The sequence below is a fragment of the Epithele typhae genome (assembly GCF_022376455.1).
Source record: "Epithele typhae strain CBS 203.58 chromosome Unknown BXZ73scaffold_72, whole genome shotgun sequence".
Lineage (NCBI taxonomy): Eukaryota > Fungi > Basidiomycota > Agaricomycetes > Polyporales > Epitheliaceae > Epithele > Epithele typhae.
Window position 1 is genome coordinate 103,000 of NW_025954263.1, and position 17,183 is coordinate 120,182.

The 17,183-nt window shown below is 66.9% G+C and overlaps 2 protein-coding genes across 2 annotated transcripts; one reads left to right on the forward strand and one right to left on the reverse strand.

Moving 5' to 3' along the window:
- Positions 1–1,633: 1,633 nt before the first annotated feature.
- BXZ73DRAFT_105844 (STE like transcription factor-domain-containing protein) lies at positions 1,634–4,922 on the reverse strand (the record flags this gene model as incomplete). The annotated part of the gene is made up of 7 exons (XM_048016404.1): positions 1,634–2,327; positions 2,396–2,859; positions 2,924–2,951; positions 3,001–3,569; positions 3,621–3,870; positions 3,935–4,005; positions 4,182–4,922. The coding sequence occupies 7 exons, from the start codon at positions 4,920–4,922 to the stop codon at positions 1,634–1,636; spliced, it is 2,817 nt and encodes a 938-aa protein (XP_047873300.1).
- A 4,962-nt stretch (positions 4,923–9,884) lies between these two features.
- On the forward strand, positions 9,885–10,271 carry BXZ73DRAFT_3838 (uncharacterized protein; the record flags this gene model as incomplete). Its single annotated transcript, XM_048018178.1, has 1 exon — positions 9,885–10,271. A coding segment is annotated over one exon (387 nt), but the record flags the coding sequence as incomplete, so codon positions are not given.
- Between the last annotated feature and the right edge of the window lie 6,912 nt (positions 10,272–17,183).

Here is a 17,183-nt window from a genome sequence, read left to right on the forward strand (position 1 = left end):
AGGTCCGTCACTGGAAGCACTAGGTACGTACGTCTGTACCCAACCTGAAAGCGCGCATCGCCAAGGCCCAAAGGTAAAACCAAAGCCGAAGCCAACGCCAGAGCTAAACGCAAACGAACAGCACCACCGCGCGAGAGGCGGCCCAACGCAGACGGAGTCCACCGCGGCACTCCAGCCGGCCGCTGCTCCGAGGTGCCAAGTTTTCGCGTTAGCCTCCGAGCCCTCCGAGCCGTCGGAGCGACCGCGCGCACACCGCCTGCCCGCGCGGGCAGGCGGCCGGGAGATCGGGGGTGGGCGCAGCCTAGTCAGGGCCGTGATCCGTCATCCTTGGATCCTTGAATACGCCATATACGACCTAAACTTGCGCGGGCGGCGGGTGGTCGGTATATAAGGCGCGGGGGCCGCGCGCGCGACCGCACCTCCCCACACCCATCGATCGATGGTGCGGGCGCGGCTTCAAGCTCAAGCTCAAGCCCGGCCTACAAGTCCGCGCTCAAGTCCAACGCCGTCTTCAACGCTCAACACTCAATCCCCAACGACGCAAGAAAAGAAGCAAGCACACACCCAAAGGCAAGTCAAGGCAAGGCAAGGGAAAGTAAGGCATAGATTCATAACATTCATCACAGGTCTCCGAAACCACAAGATTAGGAAGGCGGGCGCGCAGCGCAGCCCGCAGTTACGGTACGTGTCGGCGATTAGGGCTCGTGGGCGCGTCGGTGTAGTGTAGGAGGCGTGTCGTGAGCGCAGGTCTCGAGGCGAGAATATAGTAGTAGTGGGTGGCACGAATTCAAAATAAGACTAGTGGGAAGAGGGGGCGGTGGGGGCGGGAAGGCCGGCGCCGGCCCAGCACGACGCGGCCCAGCACATCAGCAGCAGCAGTGGACAACAGGATCGGAGAGACGAGACGACGAATCGTGACGCGAGCGAGCGTGAGGGGGATGGTGGTGGGTTGAACTAGCGGCGGGCGCACTCCGGGGGCACGCGGCCGGCGGAGCGCCGTACAGTATACCAAGGTCGGGTGGGTCAGGGCGGGCGGGAGCGGGAGGCCGGAGCGCCGCATCGATATCGACGTACACTAGTGGAATATACAAATGCGAGCCGTACGGTAGTGGTGGTAGCAGTAGAAGTAGGGGGTGCGCCTGGCGCTGATAATTAGCGGCAAGGAATAAGTACGGCGCCGGGGCACCGGAAAAAGACAAACGAAGAGGGGAGAGAAGAAGGCGAGGCGAGACGGGGGACGGGAAAACTAGATGTTGCAGCGCGAGGATGAGGGTGTTAACGATAGCAAGCACTATAGTGACTGTTGACTGGGACGAGGGGCGCGGGGACGTCGTTTTGATACAGCGGGGCGAACAAATCCGCGCGTGGTTGCGTATTAGATTGATATAATGTTCCTTGCGATGTGTTGTGCTGGTGCTGGTGCTTGGTGCTGTGCGGAGGGGAAGGATGAGGATAGGGGAGACCAGTCGGAGCCGGAGCCGGAGCCGTGCAGGAAAGCGAGGGGACAGACGTGAGACGGAAGCGGGGTACCGGGGGCGAAGCGAGGTATGCAGAACGTGCTCGGGGTATGTGCCTGGGCGGCGATAGCAACGGGGCGGTAGGCGCAGAGCAGGAACGCAGGACGGGGGCGGCCCTAGAGCGAGTGGTGCGGGTGTGGGTAGTAGCCCGTCGTGACCGGCACCTGCGGCGCGTACTGCGCCGCCGCTTGCGCCGCTGCGTCCACGAGGCCGACCGCGTACATCTCCTGTTGCTGCTGGTGCGCCGTCTGCTGCAAGTCGTACGCCGAGTACTGCATCGGCGAGTCCGTCCGGTACATGCCCTGCATCGGCTGCTGCTGCTGCTGCTGTTGCTGCTGCGCCTGCGGGTACCCGTCCACGCCGTCCATCGCGAGCATGTGCGCCATCTCGACCCCGCTGCCCGAGCCCTGGCGCGAGTGCGCGGCGCGCGGCGCGCCGTCGTACCCGAGCGGCACCGTGTACGCCATCGGGCTGCTGTGCGTCGACGCCGTCGCGGTCGCCGCGTGCGCGTACGGGTGGTACGCGCGCGCCCCGGCGTCGCTCAGCGCGGCCGAGTACGGCCGCCGGATGCTCTCGCCGAAGCGCGCGATGCTTGGCGTCGCGCTGCGGTGCCGCCGGATCGGGCCCGCGCCGTGCTGCTGCTGCATCTCCGGGGGGTAGAGCGCGCCGTGGTCGAAGGTCAGCTTGTGGGACGGCGCGGAGATCGAGGTGATGTAGTCCGTCGACGGGTGCGTGTGGAAGGAGGCGTCGAGCCGCGCGAACGACGCCGGCGACGGCTGCTGCGAGCGCGCCTGCTGGTGCTGGCCGACGCTCGCCCACTGCGACTCGGGCGAGCCCGTGGTCGCCCCGTCCCCGAAGGCGCGCCGTACGTCGCGTACATGCCCTGCGGCTGCTGGACCTGGCCTGTCATCTCCGTCGGAGGCGCCATCAGGGGCGCGACGGCGCCGGTGGTGGTGACGAGACCCTCCTCATCGCCCTGCACGTCGTGGACGAGGCCCTGGACCTCGACCTCGCACATCTGGACGCTCGTGATGCCGTTCACGCCGGGGATGTACTTGAGCTGCTGGTCGATGTCGTCCGCGTCCCCGAGCTCGGCGTCGAGCAGGCCCTCCTCGGGCTCCTCGATCTCGTAAGGCTCCGCCGCAGGGAGGCCCGACGCCGACGCCGCGTCGCGACGGTCGTGGGTGCGGACGTGCTGCGTGAGGTTGTCCGAGCGCGAGAACCGCTTCTTGCACCGGTCGCACTGGAACGGCCGCTCGAGGGTGTGCGTCCGGAGGTGCCGCTTGAGGTGCTCCATCCGCTTGAACATCCGCCCGCACGAGAACAGCGGGCAGACGAACGCCTTGGACCGTGGCGCGCCCGCGAGCTGCTGCTCGCCGCCGGCCCCCCAGACCGCGGAGACGTACGGGTCGGCTCCGCGTGGGTAGGGTGATGCTGTGTGTAGTCAACGACCGGGTACGTGTGGCGCGGGCCGAGCTGCGACCTGTGGTCGAGGCGCTGCTGCGCGAACGCGGCCTGCTGGTTGGCGAAGCCCATGGCGGCCGCGGTCGAGGACGTTGCGGCGGCGGCCATGCCGTACGCAGCCGCCATGTCGTTCTGCCCTTGGAAGACCAGCTTCTCGGCGGTGACGCCAGGCCCGGAGAGCCCGTAGGGCTGCTGCTTGCTGCTGCCGGCGACGGGGTTCGCCTCGAGGGCGCGGCGCTGGCGCTCCTTCTGGTTCGCGACGATGTCCGGGTTGGACTGGCCGTTGTAGTCGCCGCGGGCCTGGCCGACGAACATGTCCCCGGCGCTCAGGCGCATGGTCTCGCGCCCGAAGCGGTCCAGGTGCGGCTCGCGGTAGTGGTACCCGTTCGCAGGCACGCCAAACTCGTCGCCGCGGTGGAGGCCGTGCGCGTGGTGCATCTCGGGCGCGGTGGGGGACTTGCGGGAGCCCTTGGGGACCTTCTTGCGGCGCTGCTTGTAAGTGGGGAGCCCTCGAAGAGCGAGAACATGGAGAAGAAGGGCGAGTGCGTGTTCATCGACTTCTTCTTGCGCGAGGACGAGCCGGGGTCGCTGTTGCTGTCGTCCGCGTCGGACGTGGACTGGTCTGACTCGGACACGGACACGGCTTGTCGCTGTCATCGGCGTTCGCCTGAGCCTCGTCCGCGCGGCGGACGCGGCCTCGAGCTCGCCTTCGCCCTCCCGGTTTCCAGACGCCTTGGAGAACTGCTCGTACAGGGACCGCTTACGGTCGTACGTGAACGACAGGGCGGGCTCACCGACCACGGCAGTCGTCGGCTCCTCTCCACGGGTCTCGCGCTTGAGGTCACGCTCGAGGGCATCGAGGAACAGTCGATCATGGGGCACCGAGAACCTGGGACGGACACGGAGATAAGGTTGGGCATCCCGCAGGCGGGTGCGAAAGATGCGAAGCTCACCAGTAGAACACCTTCTGCTTCTTCTGCGTGCGGATGCACTGGTACTTGAAGAGCAGATCGAGGAAGGGCGACTGCAGGGCGGGCGGTCAGCATCGAGCCCCATCAGTCCCCCGGGGGCCGCAAATCCGCTCAATCGGAGGTCCGAGCCGCCCATCGCGATCTGCGATCAGGCTCCCTCCGACCAATCGTGGGCCGACATCGAACGGACCCCGAGCTGGGCGCGGGAGGCGGAGGGGACGGTGCTCACCTTGGGCTCCTCGAGGCAGGCATCCACGCCCGGCTTGAGGTTGCGGAGGTCGGAGAACACCCCCTCCTCGAACTTCTTCATGTTCCGAACCGGGCGACCGAAGGCCTCGAAGCGGAACACGAGCGCGCGCACGATGTCCGTGCCGGTGATGTGGTAGAGGCCGCCCCAGAGGACGCAGGAGACGTACTCGGAGTTGGGGAGCAGGAAGCGGTTGAGGGCCGGATGCGCGCTGTGCGGGTGGCCGGCTGGTACTGTGGAGGGATCGGGGCCGGAGAAGCCGTCGTCTCTCCAGCGCGAAGGCGCCGTGGCGAGGAAGAACTTGAGGCGGTCGAGGTGGGAGAGGATGTCGCGCTCCTGCATGGTCAGTGGCCGGCTGAGGCCGCCATTCGGGCCAGGGTTGTCGGTGAGGGCATCGGCGATGGATTGCTGGTGTTCGGGGTCCATGTCCATGCTGTCGTCGGGTTCCTGGGAGCCTCCGTGTGTGCGTACGGGGTGGGCGGTGTGCTCTTCAAGCTCGTGTTCGTGGGGTGCGGGGTGGGCTGTCTGGACCTGGAGAGAGTGTTGCGAGGTGGAGGGGTAGCGTTGGGCGAAAGACTGGTCGTAAAGGTGGGCGGGGGAGCTGTTGTGGGATGGGTAGAGGAGCTTGGGGGAGTAGGCGTTGGATGGTCGTGAGGAGTAATGTGCGTCGAGAGGAAGGGCGAACTGGTGTGCTGTTGGGTGCTGGGAGACGAGGCCTTCCATTATACGGGGAGTATGGTGCGTAGGTGAGAGGGATGATACAAGAGAGCGTGTGCGCCTGCAAGTCGTTAGCCTATAACTGGGGACGGCAGCTGTGGTCAGTGGTGTGGCCGGGCGTGCGGATAGGGTGATACGGACATTACTGTGGCGAAGGAGGGAGGGCAAAGCGTGAGCGGGGGGGCAGAGAGATCGATTAGGAGGGCGGGGCCGCTGACCTGGGTTGGCTCGAATATATGTGGGTGGGCAGGCGTGGCAAACAAGGATTATGGGGAGATTAGAGAGGCGAACAGATTACGGCGCACACTCTGGCGAGCGCGGCTCTAGAGTTGGGAGGGGAAGGACGCCGAGTCGAGCGGCGACGAGGGCGGGGGAGACGGAGACGGGAGTACGAAAGAGGCCGCCCTCGATTAAAAGCAACGTCCCGGCCCCGGCCTCGTCCCCAATATGGCCTCCACCCAAGGCGCCCATCCCGGCCCTCGCGCCTGCCCGGCAGTGGCCCGGCGCACAGCCGGGGGAGCGCCGGTTGCCGGAGCGCCGATGCCGCCAGGGCGCCCTGAGCAGACTCCATTCCTCCTCCCGCCTCGCCATCACCGCACCGCCATCCGTCGTGCGCGCCATCGCTGCCCCGCCGCTCACCCTCCGCGGGCGGGCAGCGCACCACGGCCGCACGCACCGGCGGCGGACGCGCGCAGCCCCAGGTGGCAGGCCGACGTCGACGATGCACGCGCGCGCTGGGTCCGCAAAATCCGTGTTCGATCGCACGTTTCCGCCCGTCGCGTCGCTTCTTCCAACGTTGTCGCGAACGCGCGAAATGAAGCCGCGCTTGCCTCAGTCCTCCTCCTGCGCCCTGCCGCTGGCAGATCGCCCTGCGCAGATCCGCCAGATTCCCCACACGGCTTACGGCGCATCTGCTCGCATCACTCGCCCTCGCCTTCGACCATCGCGCTTCCTGCGCGCCCCCGGCTCTCCGCGCCCGCGTTCTTCTCGCGCGAGGTTCCCGATCCCTCACGCCTCACGCCTCAAGACGCGAGCTGCCCAGCGCGCGCACGACCGAGAGTCCGTGTGCGCCGTGGCTGGCCATCATCATGGCGACTGCATCAGCGCGGACGAACAGCCCCTTCCCGCCGCCATCTGCGCATCTCTCCACCCGATCACCTCCACTCGCCTGGGCTGCGCCATCCGTTCCAGGAATGGCTCCCCGCCCTCGTCGTCCTCGACCCTCGGCGCCAGTGGCGCGTCCGGACGCCTTCATGTACGCTCAATTGTCGATGACGACGAGTCCACGCTCGGTTGTCCGCCACCTTCAACCGTGGTCTTGAGCACGGCCACCACCTCCACTGCAGCCTGCCTGGCCCACATGGCCAACTGCACCCTCGCGTGCTCGCGTGGCTATGGTGATGCCTCCAAGCATAAGCAATACGTACCCCGCGCACGCACGCGCGACGGCAGCACGGCCGTGCAATTTATCGAGTGCTCCTCCCCGCGCACGTGAGCCCGCACCACCCACGTCGACCTGCCCGGCCGCCCCGCCGTCGGTCGAGGTCGCCTGCACGGCGCCGCCCGCGAGCGCCCCGCACCGCCGCCAGGGCCGCGGACAGCCCCGCGCGAACCTTCTTGGCCCACATTTCCAACCGACCGCCGGGCCCTCAACCCAAACTCCTGCCAGCTCGACGGTCCAGCTCCACGCGATCTGCGCGCTGCGCTCCTGCTGCATAGCTCTCTTCTCCCCTTTTTCGCTCGTTGCCAAATGTCGCTCGTCCGGAGCCCGCACGGGGGTGTGCATTTGCTCTCTCGCACGGTGCCACGCAGGCTTGCCTTCTTCCAGCTTCTGCTACCCCACGCCTCGAAGCTCCTGGCCCTCGGTATCGGACACGACGTGCCCGCTCCCCCGCCGGGCTCGGAGGCTGCCCATGCCTGGCAGACCTACCAATCCATCCATCACCCAATGCCCCATCGACGGTTTATTCCTGACGAGCCCGTGCCCGCGCCCGTGCCCGTGACGCGCGCGCACCGGGGCCTCGCACGCCCTCCGAGCAGCACGCCGCAACGCCGGTGCGCGATTCGCACCCTGTGGTCCCACGACCGGTGGCACAGGGTGTTCCTTCGCGGCGAGCGTGGCCCGCGGCGTTGTGTCCTCTCCCGTGGGCCGTCCTGTGTGTTGTGTGCTTTGCGCTTTGTGCTCGCGTCCCGCACGGGGTGCTCGTCGGCCGCACGTACGAGGAGCCCACACGCGCCGGCGATCCTCCCGAACGGGCGTCCCCGCAGCCGCCCGCGCCGTGCGGCTGCGGCGAGGCCTCCTGGCCACCAGCGCCGCTCAGAGCACGGCTCCCGTACGCATCCCTCCCACCTTCTCCCCTTCCTGTGTTCTCGGGGGAAGAACATCCACGGCTACACGTGCGCGGACCAGGGCACATTGCACATCACACATTGCACACACGCGCAGACGCGCGCCGTGCGCAGACCGCGAACCTTCCCGCTCCCGTCCGCGCCTTCCTCCTCCCCCCGCGCCTGCGCGCACCCAAGTTCTCCCGCACCCGCCTCCGTCTCCGCGGTGACATTGCTTCGCACGGGCGCCAGCCCATCCCCTCCCACCCCCCGTGCAGACAGTGCGGCCAGCGACGCTGCTGATCCGCGCCCGCCTCTGCGATCCCGGGCGGTCGTTCGCGGCCGCGACACAAGCTCAAGCTCTTCGGCCCCCCTCGCGGCCTGTACACGCACAGCCTGGCGGGGCCGGGAGCGGCTTAGTGCCCTCTCGTCCCGGGGCCTTCTCCCGGGACAGCTCTCTCCCTCGGGCGCGCGCTACGCAGGCTCCAGCGCTGGATGGATCCAGAGGTGCGGAAGCACTGCGCGCGAGTCGCACTGGGCTCGCCCTCGCCCCCGAGCTATGTGGCTGGCTATAAAGCTCCAGCTTAGATCCCCATGTCAGCGAGAAACCAGACTCGAGAGAGAGTTGGCGGCGGCAGTGGCGGACCGCGCGACCAGTAAGATTAAGGTGCAGTGTACTATAGCTCGCGGGTCCCGAAGTCCGCACGAACACACTAGACTCGCCGCCGCCGCCGCCATGATCGCGGTTTGGTCGGGCGGGCTCGGGCACGCTGCGATCGGCCCACCTCGCGTCCCATGCCGTCGAGCCGGGGGTCGGCCACTCAACTAATTCTCAACCTTCAAAAGTCGCTACTTAGCTCAAGGTTCTCGTCGACCCCCAGCGCTCCTCCGGAAACAGAGTTCCCCCTGACAAAGCGCACACTCGCAGGCCCATCACGCCCAGGGCCCCAGCCCGCCGCACAAGTCCCGCGGCAGCAGGGCCCTTCCAACTTCCAAGATCCCGTCTCCCACTGGCTGCCCGCACGTGCCCGCCCGCCGCGCCAGTGCTCCGCCAACTTTCAGTCTTCGACCATCGCGTCCATCTATCAACCTCCCCCACCGCATCCGCGGCTGCAATGACCGACGGGTTCCGCCGCGGATCCGACGCAGCGTTCGTCAAAATCCCGAGACGCGTCGACGGCCGCGTGCATCGCGAAGGCTGCCAGGAGAAGCTCAGAACCGTCCGCCCTCGCGTTACACGGACTTTGGACGGCGGCCCGCAAATCCGCGTGCCGTACGTCTGTCCGTGGGCCTCCGACCCGCCGTGCGCACGTGCCTTGGAAGTTGGCCGTCCGCGGGGGGGGCTCGCGTCGTGATCGCGGAATCCCTCCTTGACCTCGTACCACCACCATCTCCTCCAGCGTCTACCACCAATCCCCACCCTACCCTACCCCCCCGTACGATGTCGCCCTACCCCAAGAAAGGTAAGGGCAAAAAGAAAGCCACCACCCCGGTCGACGACTACACGACCTGGGAGGACGAAGACGGCGAGCTCTGTGGCGCCGCCTCCACCGACATCGCTGCCGCGCTCGTCGAAGAGCGGCAGCTCCCCAACCTCCTCCGCTACCTGGCTCGCACCATCCTCCGGGTTGGTGGGTTCACCGGGCCCTACGTCGACGCGGCCGCGGCCGACTACGACTCCCGCCTCGCCTCACTCGGGTCCAAGTACTCGAACGGGGCCTTCAACGCCATCACCACGATGTACGGCACGCTGTGCGACGTGGTCGGTGAGGCCATCCGTGAGGCCAACGTCCACCACCGCGAGCTCACCCCTGCGGCGACCGCTCCCACCCCCACACCTACCGCCGACGTGGCTGACGCCATGGACACCACCCCGGCCGACCTCCCCCGACCGCACCCCTCCCCGCCCCCCTCCTCCAGGCGACGCCACCGGCCTCCCCCCCGCCTGCCCCCGTCCTCGAGGCCGACCCCGTGGTTGGCTTTGTGCCCCCACCTCCCACGCCTGCGGCGCCTACTGGCGTCGCGGCCCTCCCAGCCAGGCCCTTTGGGGCCCCGACCCAGCCTGCCCCCGGCCCTGCGGCCCCGGCCAGCGTCCCCGAGCCCACATGGGCGACGGTTGCACGCGCCGGTGCCAAGAGGAAGGGGAAGGGGGCGACCGGCGCGGCCCGCAAGGGTTTCGTCGCGCGCCCCGCGGCAGCCGCCGCACCCACGGCCCCTGCCCCGCCCCCCGCCACTGCTCCCGTCGCCCCGGCCAAGGCCGCGCCGACGGCGCTTCAAAACACGCTGGCCGCGCTTCGCCGCCGCCGCCCAGCCGGGTCCGCCCGCCTGGTATACCTTCACGCCGCCCCGCATCCCCCCACCATAGCCCCGGTGGATTCGAGCGACGCAAAGTGCCTCGAGGTGCTTCGCCGGGCCGTCGACTTCAAAATCGACCGCCTCTCCTCCAACCCCGCGCGCACGCGCTGGACGGTCGTTCCCGCGGCCGCTCCCCGTGACGCCCCCGTGTCCTGGGACGCCCAGGCCACTGCCCTCGCCGACGCCCTCGGCCGACTCCTCGCGACGCCCCTGCGCGCCTCGAGGTACGTCAACCGGGTGTCCGTCCTCTACCACCACGTCGAGTGCTCCGCGCTCGACGCCGCTGGCGCCTCCGTCGCCCTCTCCCCCTTCGACGTCCTCCGGGACGCTGTCCAACGCTCCGGCGACACTGCGTGGTCCGACGGCCGCGCGACTCTCCCCGACACCACCACCTCCGTCCGCTGGGGCCCCCACGCCGCGGACGCCACCACCGCCACCCTCTTCGTCGACGTAGTCGACGATGAGGACTTCAAGACGCTGCGGGCCCTCAACGGGTCGCGGCTTCTCTTCGACATCGGCCCGCGCGCGTGCACCCTCGCGCGCGTGCCCGACCGCCCCCTCCAGTGCTCGAACTGCCAGCAGTTCGGGCACGCGGCCGTCCGGTGCCGTGCGCCCCCGGCGTGCGGTTACTGCGCCGGCCCGCACCACACTCACCACCACGAGGCGCTCGCCAAGCGCCCTGGTCCCACCGTCCACGTGGCGAAGTGCGTGGTTTGCGCAGGTGCGCATCCCGCCTACTCCCCCACCTGCCCCCGCCGCCGGCCGAAGAACGGCGCGCGGGCGGCTCAGACCTCGCCCCCCAAGCCGCCCGCCTCCAAAGCGTGAGCGGCTTGCGAAGTACGGGGTGACTTCCGACCTCCTGACGGGTGCAACAGCGGACGGGCCGCGACCGATCGAAGGGGGCCGCCGGGATCTATCGGATAACCAAGGAGAGGCACTCAGGTACGGGGGCCAAGAAGCGCACGGACTTTTTCTCGGTGGACTTTGGTCTCGGAACACGCGCGCTCGCATCAGGGGGTGCCGGGCGCCTTCGGCCCGAGGGTTGAAGTCCGCAACTGCCTGCGGGCGCGGTCCCGTGCCCACGCGGGCGTCAAACGAACGCGGGATAGTACCTTAGTCGTGTAGTTACATGTGCACCCTTTGTGACACACGGGGATAGGTTGAGAATAATAATAATAAAATAATAATAAAGTCGTGATCGCGGACTTTACATAACCTCACAGCGAAGAAGTCTTCCCCGTAAGTACTTGCTCGCCTTCATGTACTAGCTAGCCGACGCAGCACCGTCCGTGCAACACCACCTTCCAAGGCAAGCGGGCACGACTCCGTCCCGCCCGGCCTGGCACGCGATGCCGGCGGCCTGCCACGTCAAGTACGTGCCCATCAAGCCTGCAATTAACAGCGGTACATCCCTCCGTGCGTCCCTCCGTGCCCAAGCCTGCCCAAGCCCGACGTCGGCCTTTCCCGTTCCCGCCGGGGTGGGCACCAGGCCCAGCCCCAAACGCCCGTACGTCTGTGCTCGAAGTTGGGTCCTTCACGCCGCACTGATCAACCGGCGACCGCTCGCCCGCTTGATGCTCGCCGCGCTTCTTTCTCTCAAGGACGTAATAAGCCATCGCTTCTCGAACGGCGCGAGGCGGGGTGCGAAATCCGAATCTCTATCTCTCAGCGAGGAAGGGCGAGCCCCGACGTCGGCGCGTGCCCGCTCCTTCCATGGGCCCTCGGACGTCGGAGTTCCTCTCCGCCTCTCCGACGCGGCGGGGCTGTCGTGTCCCGAGACTGACTCTGAGGTGTTGAAGCCTCGCGCCGCCGACGCACCGACATCCATCGCGCACGCTCTCGTGCTCTCGTGACGTACGACGGAAAGCCGTCTACTTACGCCTCGAGGCTCCCCGGCGCACGCCACCGCACACCCGCGGAGATGGGTCAGTCGCGACCCGTCCGTGCCGTCACCCGTCCGCTCCACCGTTTCTCGACACAGGGCCGTTCGTAATACCCCAAGTCCCGCCGCAGCCCGCGCCCAGGCGCAAATGAACGTCGGCGCGCGCGGACATGGCGAGCTCCCCGCTGATGCGCACGTTTAACCATCCGGGCTCTCTCGCGGCCCCGGCCCCTCCGCCCTTCCTCATAATTGGCCATACATACGCTGAGGGTCCTCGAAACAGCGCACCAGGAACCGCGGCCTTCGCGATGCGCGCGCGCGTCCGCCCGAGACGCTTCTCGGGCGGATGCGATCAGCCATCGACATCCCGGGGGGCTGGGGAGGGCCTCCGAGTCCGAGCCCGTGGGCAGAGCACGGCGGACGGGCAGAGGCGCCGCTGTGGGCGACGCGAAGCGCGCGGGTGCGGTCCATGTTGCCCTGCGAATTGGCGTTCGCGGCTTCTTGGACGTCCGGACGTTCGCGATCGCCGCCCAGAAGGCGTATCGTGGTCCAGTAGGAGCCCTTTCATCCAGAAGCTATGTCTGCGGGTCGTACGAGGAGAAGAGGGGCAGTCTGCTATGCGAGCTGAGTCGGGTTTGGGAGAAGACGCGGGTGACGTCACCGCGACGCAACCTCCCCGCCGCGCGCCCCGCCTGCGCCCGCCGTGCCTTCCTTTTCCTTTTCCTGCGGCCCTCTCGGCGCGCCGTTTGGCTCGTGCATGCCGGCCACTCCGGAGCCACGCCGGACGCCCGCCGGCCGAGGTGCGTTCCGGCCCCGTGCACCTGAGGAGCCCGGACGAGGGACGACAGACAACGCACTCTAGCCTTACGCGGACCGCGTGGCGACGGCGATCGAGGCGGGCTCTCTCGGTGGCGTCGGCGGACGTGCAGCCGTCGTCGCTCGATCGGTGCGGCGTGCCCGATCGAGGGCTACGCGGTGGGACCCCGGCCGGGTCGGGCGCCGTTCGCTGGACGCGCGAGGCACGCAGCTTGGGAAGGCTGGTAAAAATACCCGCGAGATGCGGTGCGGTTCACGAGGGGGTTCGTACATGCACATGCAGTGTCCGAGGCGTGATTTTCGAGGGTTCGCGACAAGTGGTGGGGTGGGGGCGTGCGGAGGGAAAGCGCGGCCTGTGCAGCGACGTCGTCGTGTCTCCATCCCGAGGGCGAGAGCGCGACGGCCGCGTGGACGAAGACGACGACGACGACGCGTTACGGGGACGCTCGCGGAGGCAGATGCTCGTGGGCGTTGGCGGGACGGACGTCGGCGACGGAGGAGTTGCACTGGACATAGTGTGGCAGCGGGCACGGCAAACGCCACCTCCGATCGATCGACAGGCGGATGCATGACAGGAGTCCAGGCCGCTGCCAGAGCAGAACAAGGCAAGGTGCGCAGGCGCACGCGAGTCCCCCCGCCACGCCACCCACTCGCGAGCCGGATCGGAGCTCGGGGTCGACAGAACGACGGCGGCGACGGCGACGAGCACCGGTCGGCGTCGCCTCGTAGTGACTCTCAGTCTGAGCGGGACCGGACGCCTGGCGGGAAGGGCCGGCGTCGGCATGGCGAGCTTGACTTTTGAGCACCACTTCGGATGCTGTGCACGATGCGCTAAAGTATGTCGCTCGCGCGTGGGGACGCTACTCCGAGGCGCTCGCTCGCTGCCGGCTCTACACCTGCGCACGACGAAAGCGGCCGCGTGAGCTGCGAGCAACCAGAGCCTCGAGCACGAAAAGAACGCACACGAGCAGCACATTGATGTCAGCAGCGGCACGCGCGTCCGGCGAGCCTGTGGCTGATTAAACCCATGGCCGTGGCTGCCAGAGTCTCAACCCCGCCTGAGTTGCGGCCTGCCAAGCTCCGAGCTCCGTCGAGCGTGCGCTCCAATCTTTCGAGCTTGACGTTGGGCTGATGGGTTGAACGTGATGCATCGCGTGATCCCGCGGACCGCGCCCGCACGCCCTCAAGCCCACACAGACCGCGGCGGGCTCCCCGGGCGAGGAAGCTTGAATGAATCGCAGCGCCTCGGCGGGCAGAAAACGGCGGGCGCTGGAGCTTGCCAGCGATTGGGTTCGACTCGGATCTTCCGGGGATCGCGCGCGGTCCGGCCGGTTGGATTGGGCGAGCGTACTCGGACTGTCGGTTTGTGGAACGCCTGCGCTTCGAATTATGAGCGTGGCCCTCAGGTCGATGTGGTTGACGTGGTTCGAGAGCTGATGCGGTTTCCAGACCCCCGTCCCGGCGAGCGTTCAGAGGGTATGATTTATGAATTGTAGACGGAGGTGGAGCGGATGTACGCAGTCCGATGAAGCGCTGGCGTCAAGTCGTCCCGCCGGGGCATGGTCGGCGCGACCGGAGGAGAGTGACCGTTTGTTTTTTCCAGGGCTTGGCTCCGTACCTCCGCGTAAAAATCTGTTCCGATGACGCCTCCTTTCTCCCGCTTTGGTGGCCTGACTCGAAGGACACTGCCTGTAATGCGCGTTTACCATCGGGCTCTACCATCGAGGGCGTTAAACGAGGACGACCAAAAAAAAACAAGCCCACCGGCGGCCACGCACGGGTGCATTCGAACCCGACGTCCGGTACCCAGCACCCGGCATCATCGTTGGCGTTGAGGTCCCGCGGTCCGGCCCCGCATCCACCACGAGCGCACAGCGCCGAGCGGGTTACACAGCGGCCCTCGCGCTATCCTGCCGGCCTCCGAGAGAAAAAAATAGTCAGGGACATACTGGCACGCCACGCTGAACCCCGCCGCGGCCGACATACCAGCACCCGAACAGACGCGACCCGGGGGTCGGTGGCCCAGTCGACCTTGTATTTTAACCGCCCCCGGCGCCCAGCCTAACCCAACGCTCAGCGCTCAGCGCGCGGTGGCAGCCGGAGCGAGGTCCGCGAGTCGCGACGCAGCCTCGCGTGCGGTTTCAGGCGCCGCGGCGGCCCTGCGACCCTGCGAGGCCGACCAAGACTCGCATGTGTGGCGCGTTTGCTGAACGAGGGGCCAGGGCATTGAGCAGAGTGGAGCCTCCTGCGCATGATTCGTCAGCGAGAGCCGGTGCGTGCTGCGGTCGGAGAGACTGCGACCGACCCACCGCACCCCTCGGCCCCTCCATTGTCTAGACGGTTTTTGCATCCAGCTAGATCTCCGCCTGGCCTCGGGTCGCCCGGGCTTCACTCGGGCGAGCAGAGCGGGCACTGGCGGGCCGCCGTGGTGCGCAGCGCCCTCGGTCCGCGCGGGGTCGGACGGGCTCGGAATCGAGCAGGCGGGCCCGGGCGAGGACAGACGGGTGTTGTGCAAGTGTGGCGCTGTTGGTCCTTGAATGAACGGGCCGAGGCGGGCATACAAGCTGCGACCCGCGGAAGATTCGGAGAGGCATGCTAACCGCGCACGGGCTTCGAGGCGCGCGCCTCGCTCGACGGCGAATCCGGAGGGGTGCCGAGTTCGGTACGTCGGCCACGGAGGCCCAGAGGGACGCGCCGCGCGCGCGAAGATCGAGAGAGTCGCCGGGATCGCGCGCGGGGGTGGCATCACATATGGGCGTGCGTGGTGCTACCGCGGTGCGGAGGACCTCCGGGGCGCGCGGTTCGTGTCGGTGGTGCGGCCGGGCTCCGCGGACGAGGCCGGGGTGCTCGCGAGTGCGCGGGCGCTCCGATGCGGTTGCAGTTGCGGTGCCCGGATCCCGAGGTGCTAGTGCTCGACGGTCCGACGGACGCGCTTGGCCGTGGCCGGGACTCGAGCGGCGTCGGGTATGGCGGACGCACGCGTCGCTGCCGGGCGGGCGGGCGCACCGGGGCCAGTCGTGGGCTGCACCGCTTGCGGCGTGCGGGGCGAGGGTGGTTCTGCGCCGTGGTGGCGGCGGGCTGGGAGGAACGACGGGCGTGGTGGTCGCTTGGCGGGTCCCGCCGGCCGTCTCGAGGGCGCGATCAGGGATCCCGAGTGTGGGGGTCTGGCCGGGGAGCGTCCGCCGTCCATTGGCTGGTGAAGCTGACAAGACGTGGGGCATTGGGACGGTAGGGGCGGCGTGCGGCGTGCACTGTGAGGCTGGGTGGAATGAGTCGACGGCAGATGAATTTGATGTTCGTTCGCGGTGGCGCAGGGAAGCCGCGGGAGGCCGTGGTGGTGATGTCGGCTTCAGAGCGAGCGAGCGAGAGATGGCATGGGCAGTTGAGGTCGCAGCGGGGAAGGTGATGGTATGGGAGAGAGGGCGCTCCTGGACGTCGGAGTTGAAATGACGAGACTCGAACGAGGGAGATCGGAAGGCGGGGTTTGCAAAGAGGTTGATAGATCCGGAGATGGAAGGAGGCTTCGCAACTCCGCGATTTTCGCACAGCCCAAGATTGAAGTAATGGTTTAGGACCACACTGCGATTTCTATGCATGCGGTCAGTGCTGTGGGAGATCTAATCACGACTGCCTGAGCCACGTGCGAATTCAAAATCTCACCGCGGGCGGTGTCTTCCAACTTTGATCGAACTCTACTTTCCCTGTGGAATGCCGTACGCAGGCCCATTTGACAGCAAGCTGCGAACGGTCGCCAAAAGAACAGGATAAGCGTTGATGTGTACAGCAGCAGACCGTAGTCGACCCTGGATGAATGAAGCTCAATCAGCCAACGTCGAAGCAGAGGAGAACTCAGTCAGGCCAAGGCCCACAGTCCGACTGCGGTCTTGCAGGGAGTGATATGTAGACAACACCGCGGGAGAAAACTGTCCCGACGTCTATGTGGATCGTTGGGAGTGCTCACATAACAGCTTGTGGAGTCCCGGTCGCCGCTAAAGGTGGGGACTCAAGTCAGCCATCGCCTCGGAGCGGCTTGTCGAAGGAGAGGGATAAATAATGTTTGTCTCCTTCGGGTTTTTGAGAGGTGCAGATGTACACATACCTTTGTAGTCTCGAATATGACCGCTTCGGGCCTCAGGCCTTGGGCCCTCAGTGCGCACGCTGGTAATTTCGAGCCGCTGTTTTATAAAGCGAAGGCCATTGCTTGAGGTCGGTGATGAGACACTTGTCTGGCTTGATACGTTCGAGGCATTGGAAATTTGAGGGGGCAGCAGTAAATGGGATTGTGGTGGGACATAGCAAGATACTGGCAGAGCCCATCGCTGATCTTCACTTCACACGTCGGCGCCTGATCACCGGGCCGAAGATTACCGATGGCAGTAGGTGTGAGGCACAGAGAACCCAATAGACAAGGGCTTATACTATGTCGCCGACCGGTACATCAGACTCGCTCATATGCCAGCATAAATGCCGGGTACGCAAGCAAACCTCCAGAGCTCATTGGAGGCCGTTCTGAGATTTGAGGAACAGCGTGAGCTTCCCCGCATCGGCTTCACGGCGTATCACCGCTCTTCCATACCACGACCCATAATCCCGCACACACCTCGGCTGACTGACTTCACTGGGACTTTTGTAGTCGCTTGTGATGGGAGGTGACACCGGCCACCCGACTCCCGAGCGATGACCGCGCAGGTGCAACATCTTGAAAGGGTTAGTCATCGCTGACTCGTCCGCATGATTCGCTCTCCCATCCTCCCGGCCAATCGCAGCCTCCGCGCGAGTGCCCTTAAGGACCTGTGCGACTCATCTAGACAATTGCAGGCGTTCGTCCTCACGTCCAGTTCGACCCGCCTCTCTTTTCACCTCGAGCTGCCTGGTCCCTCACACCT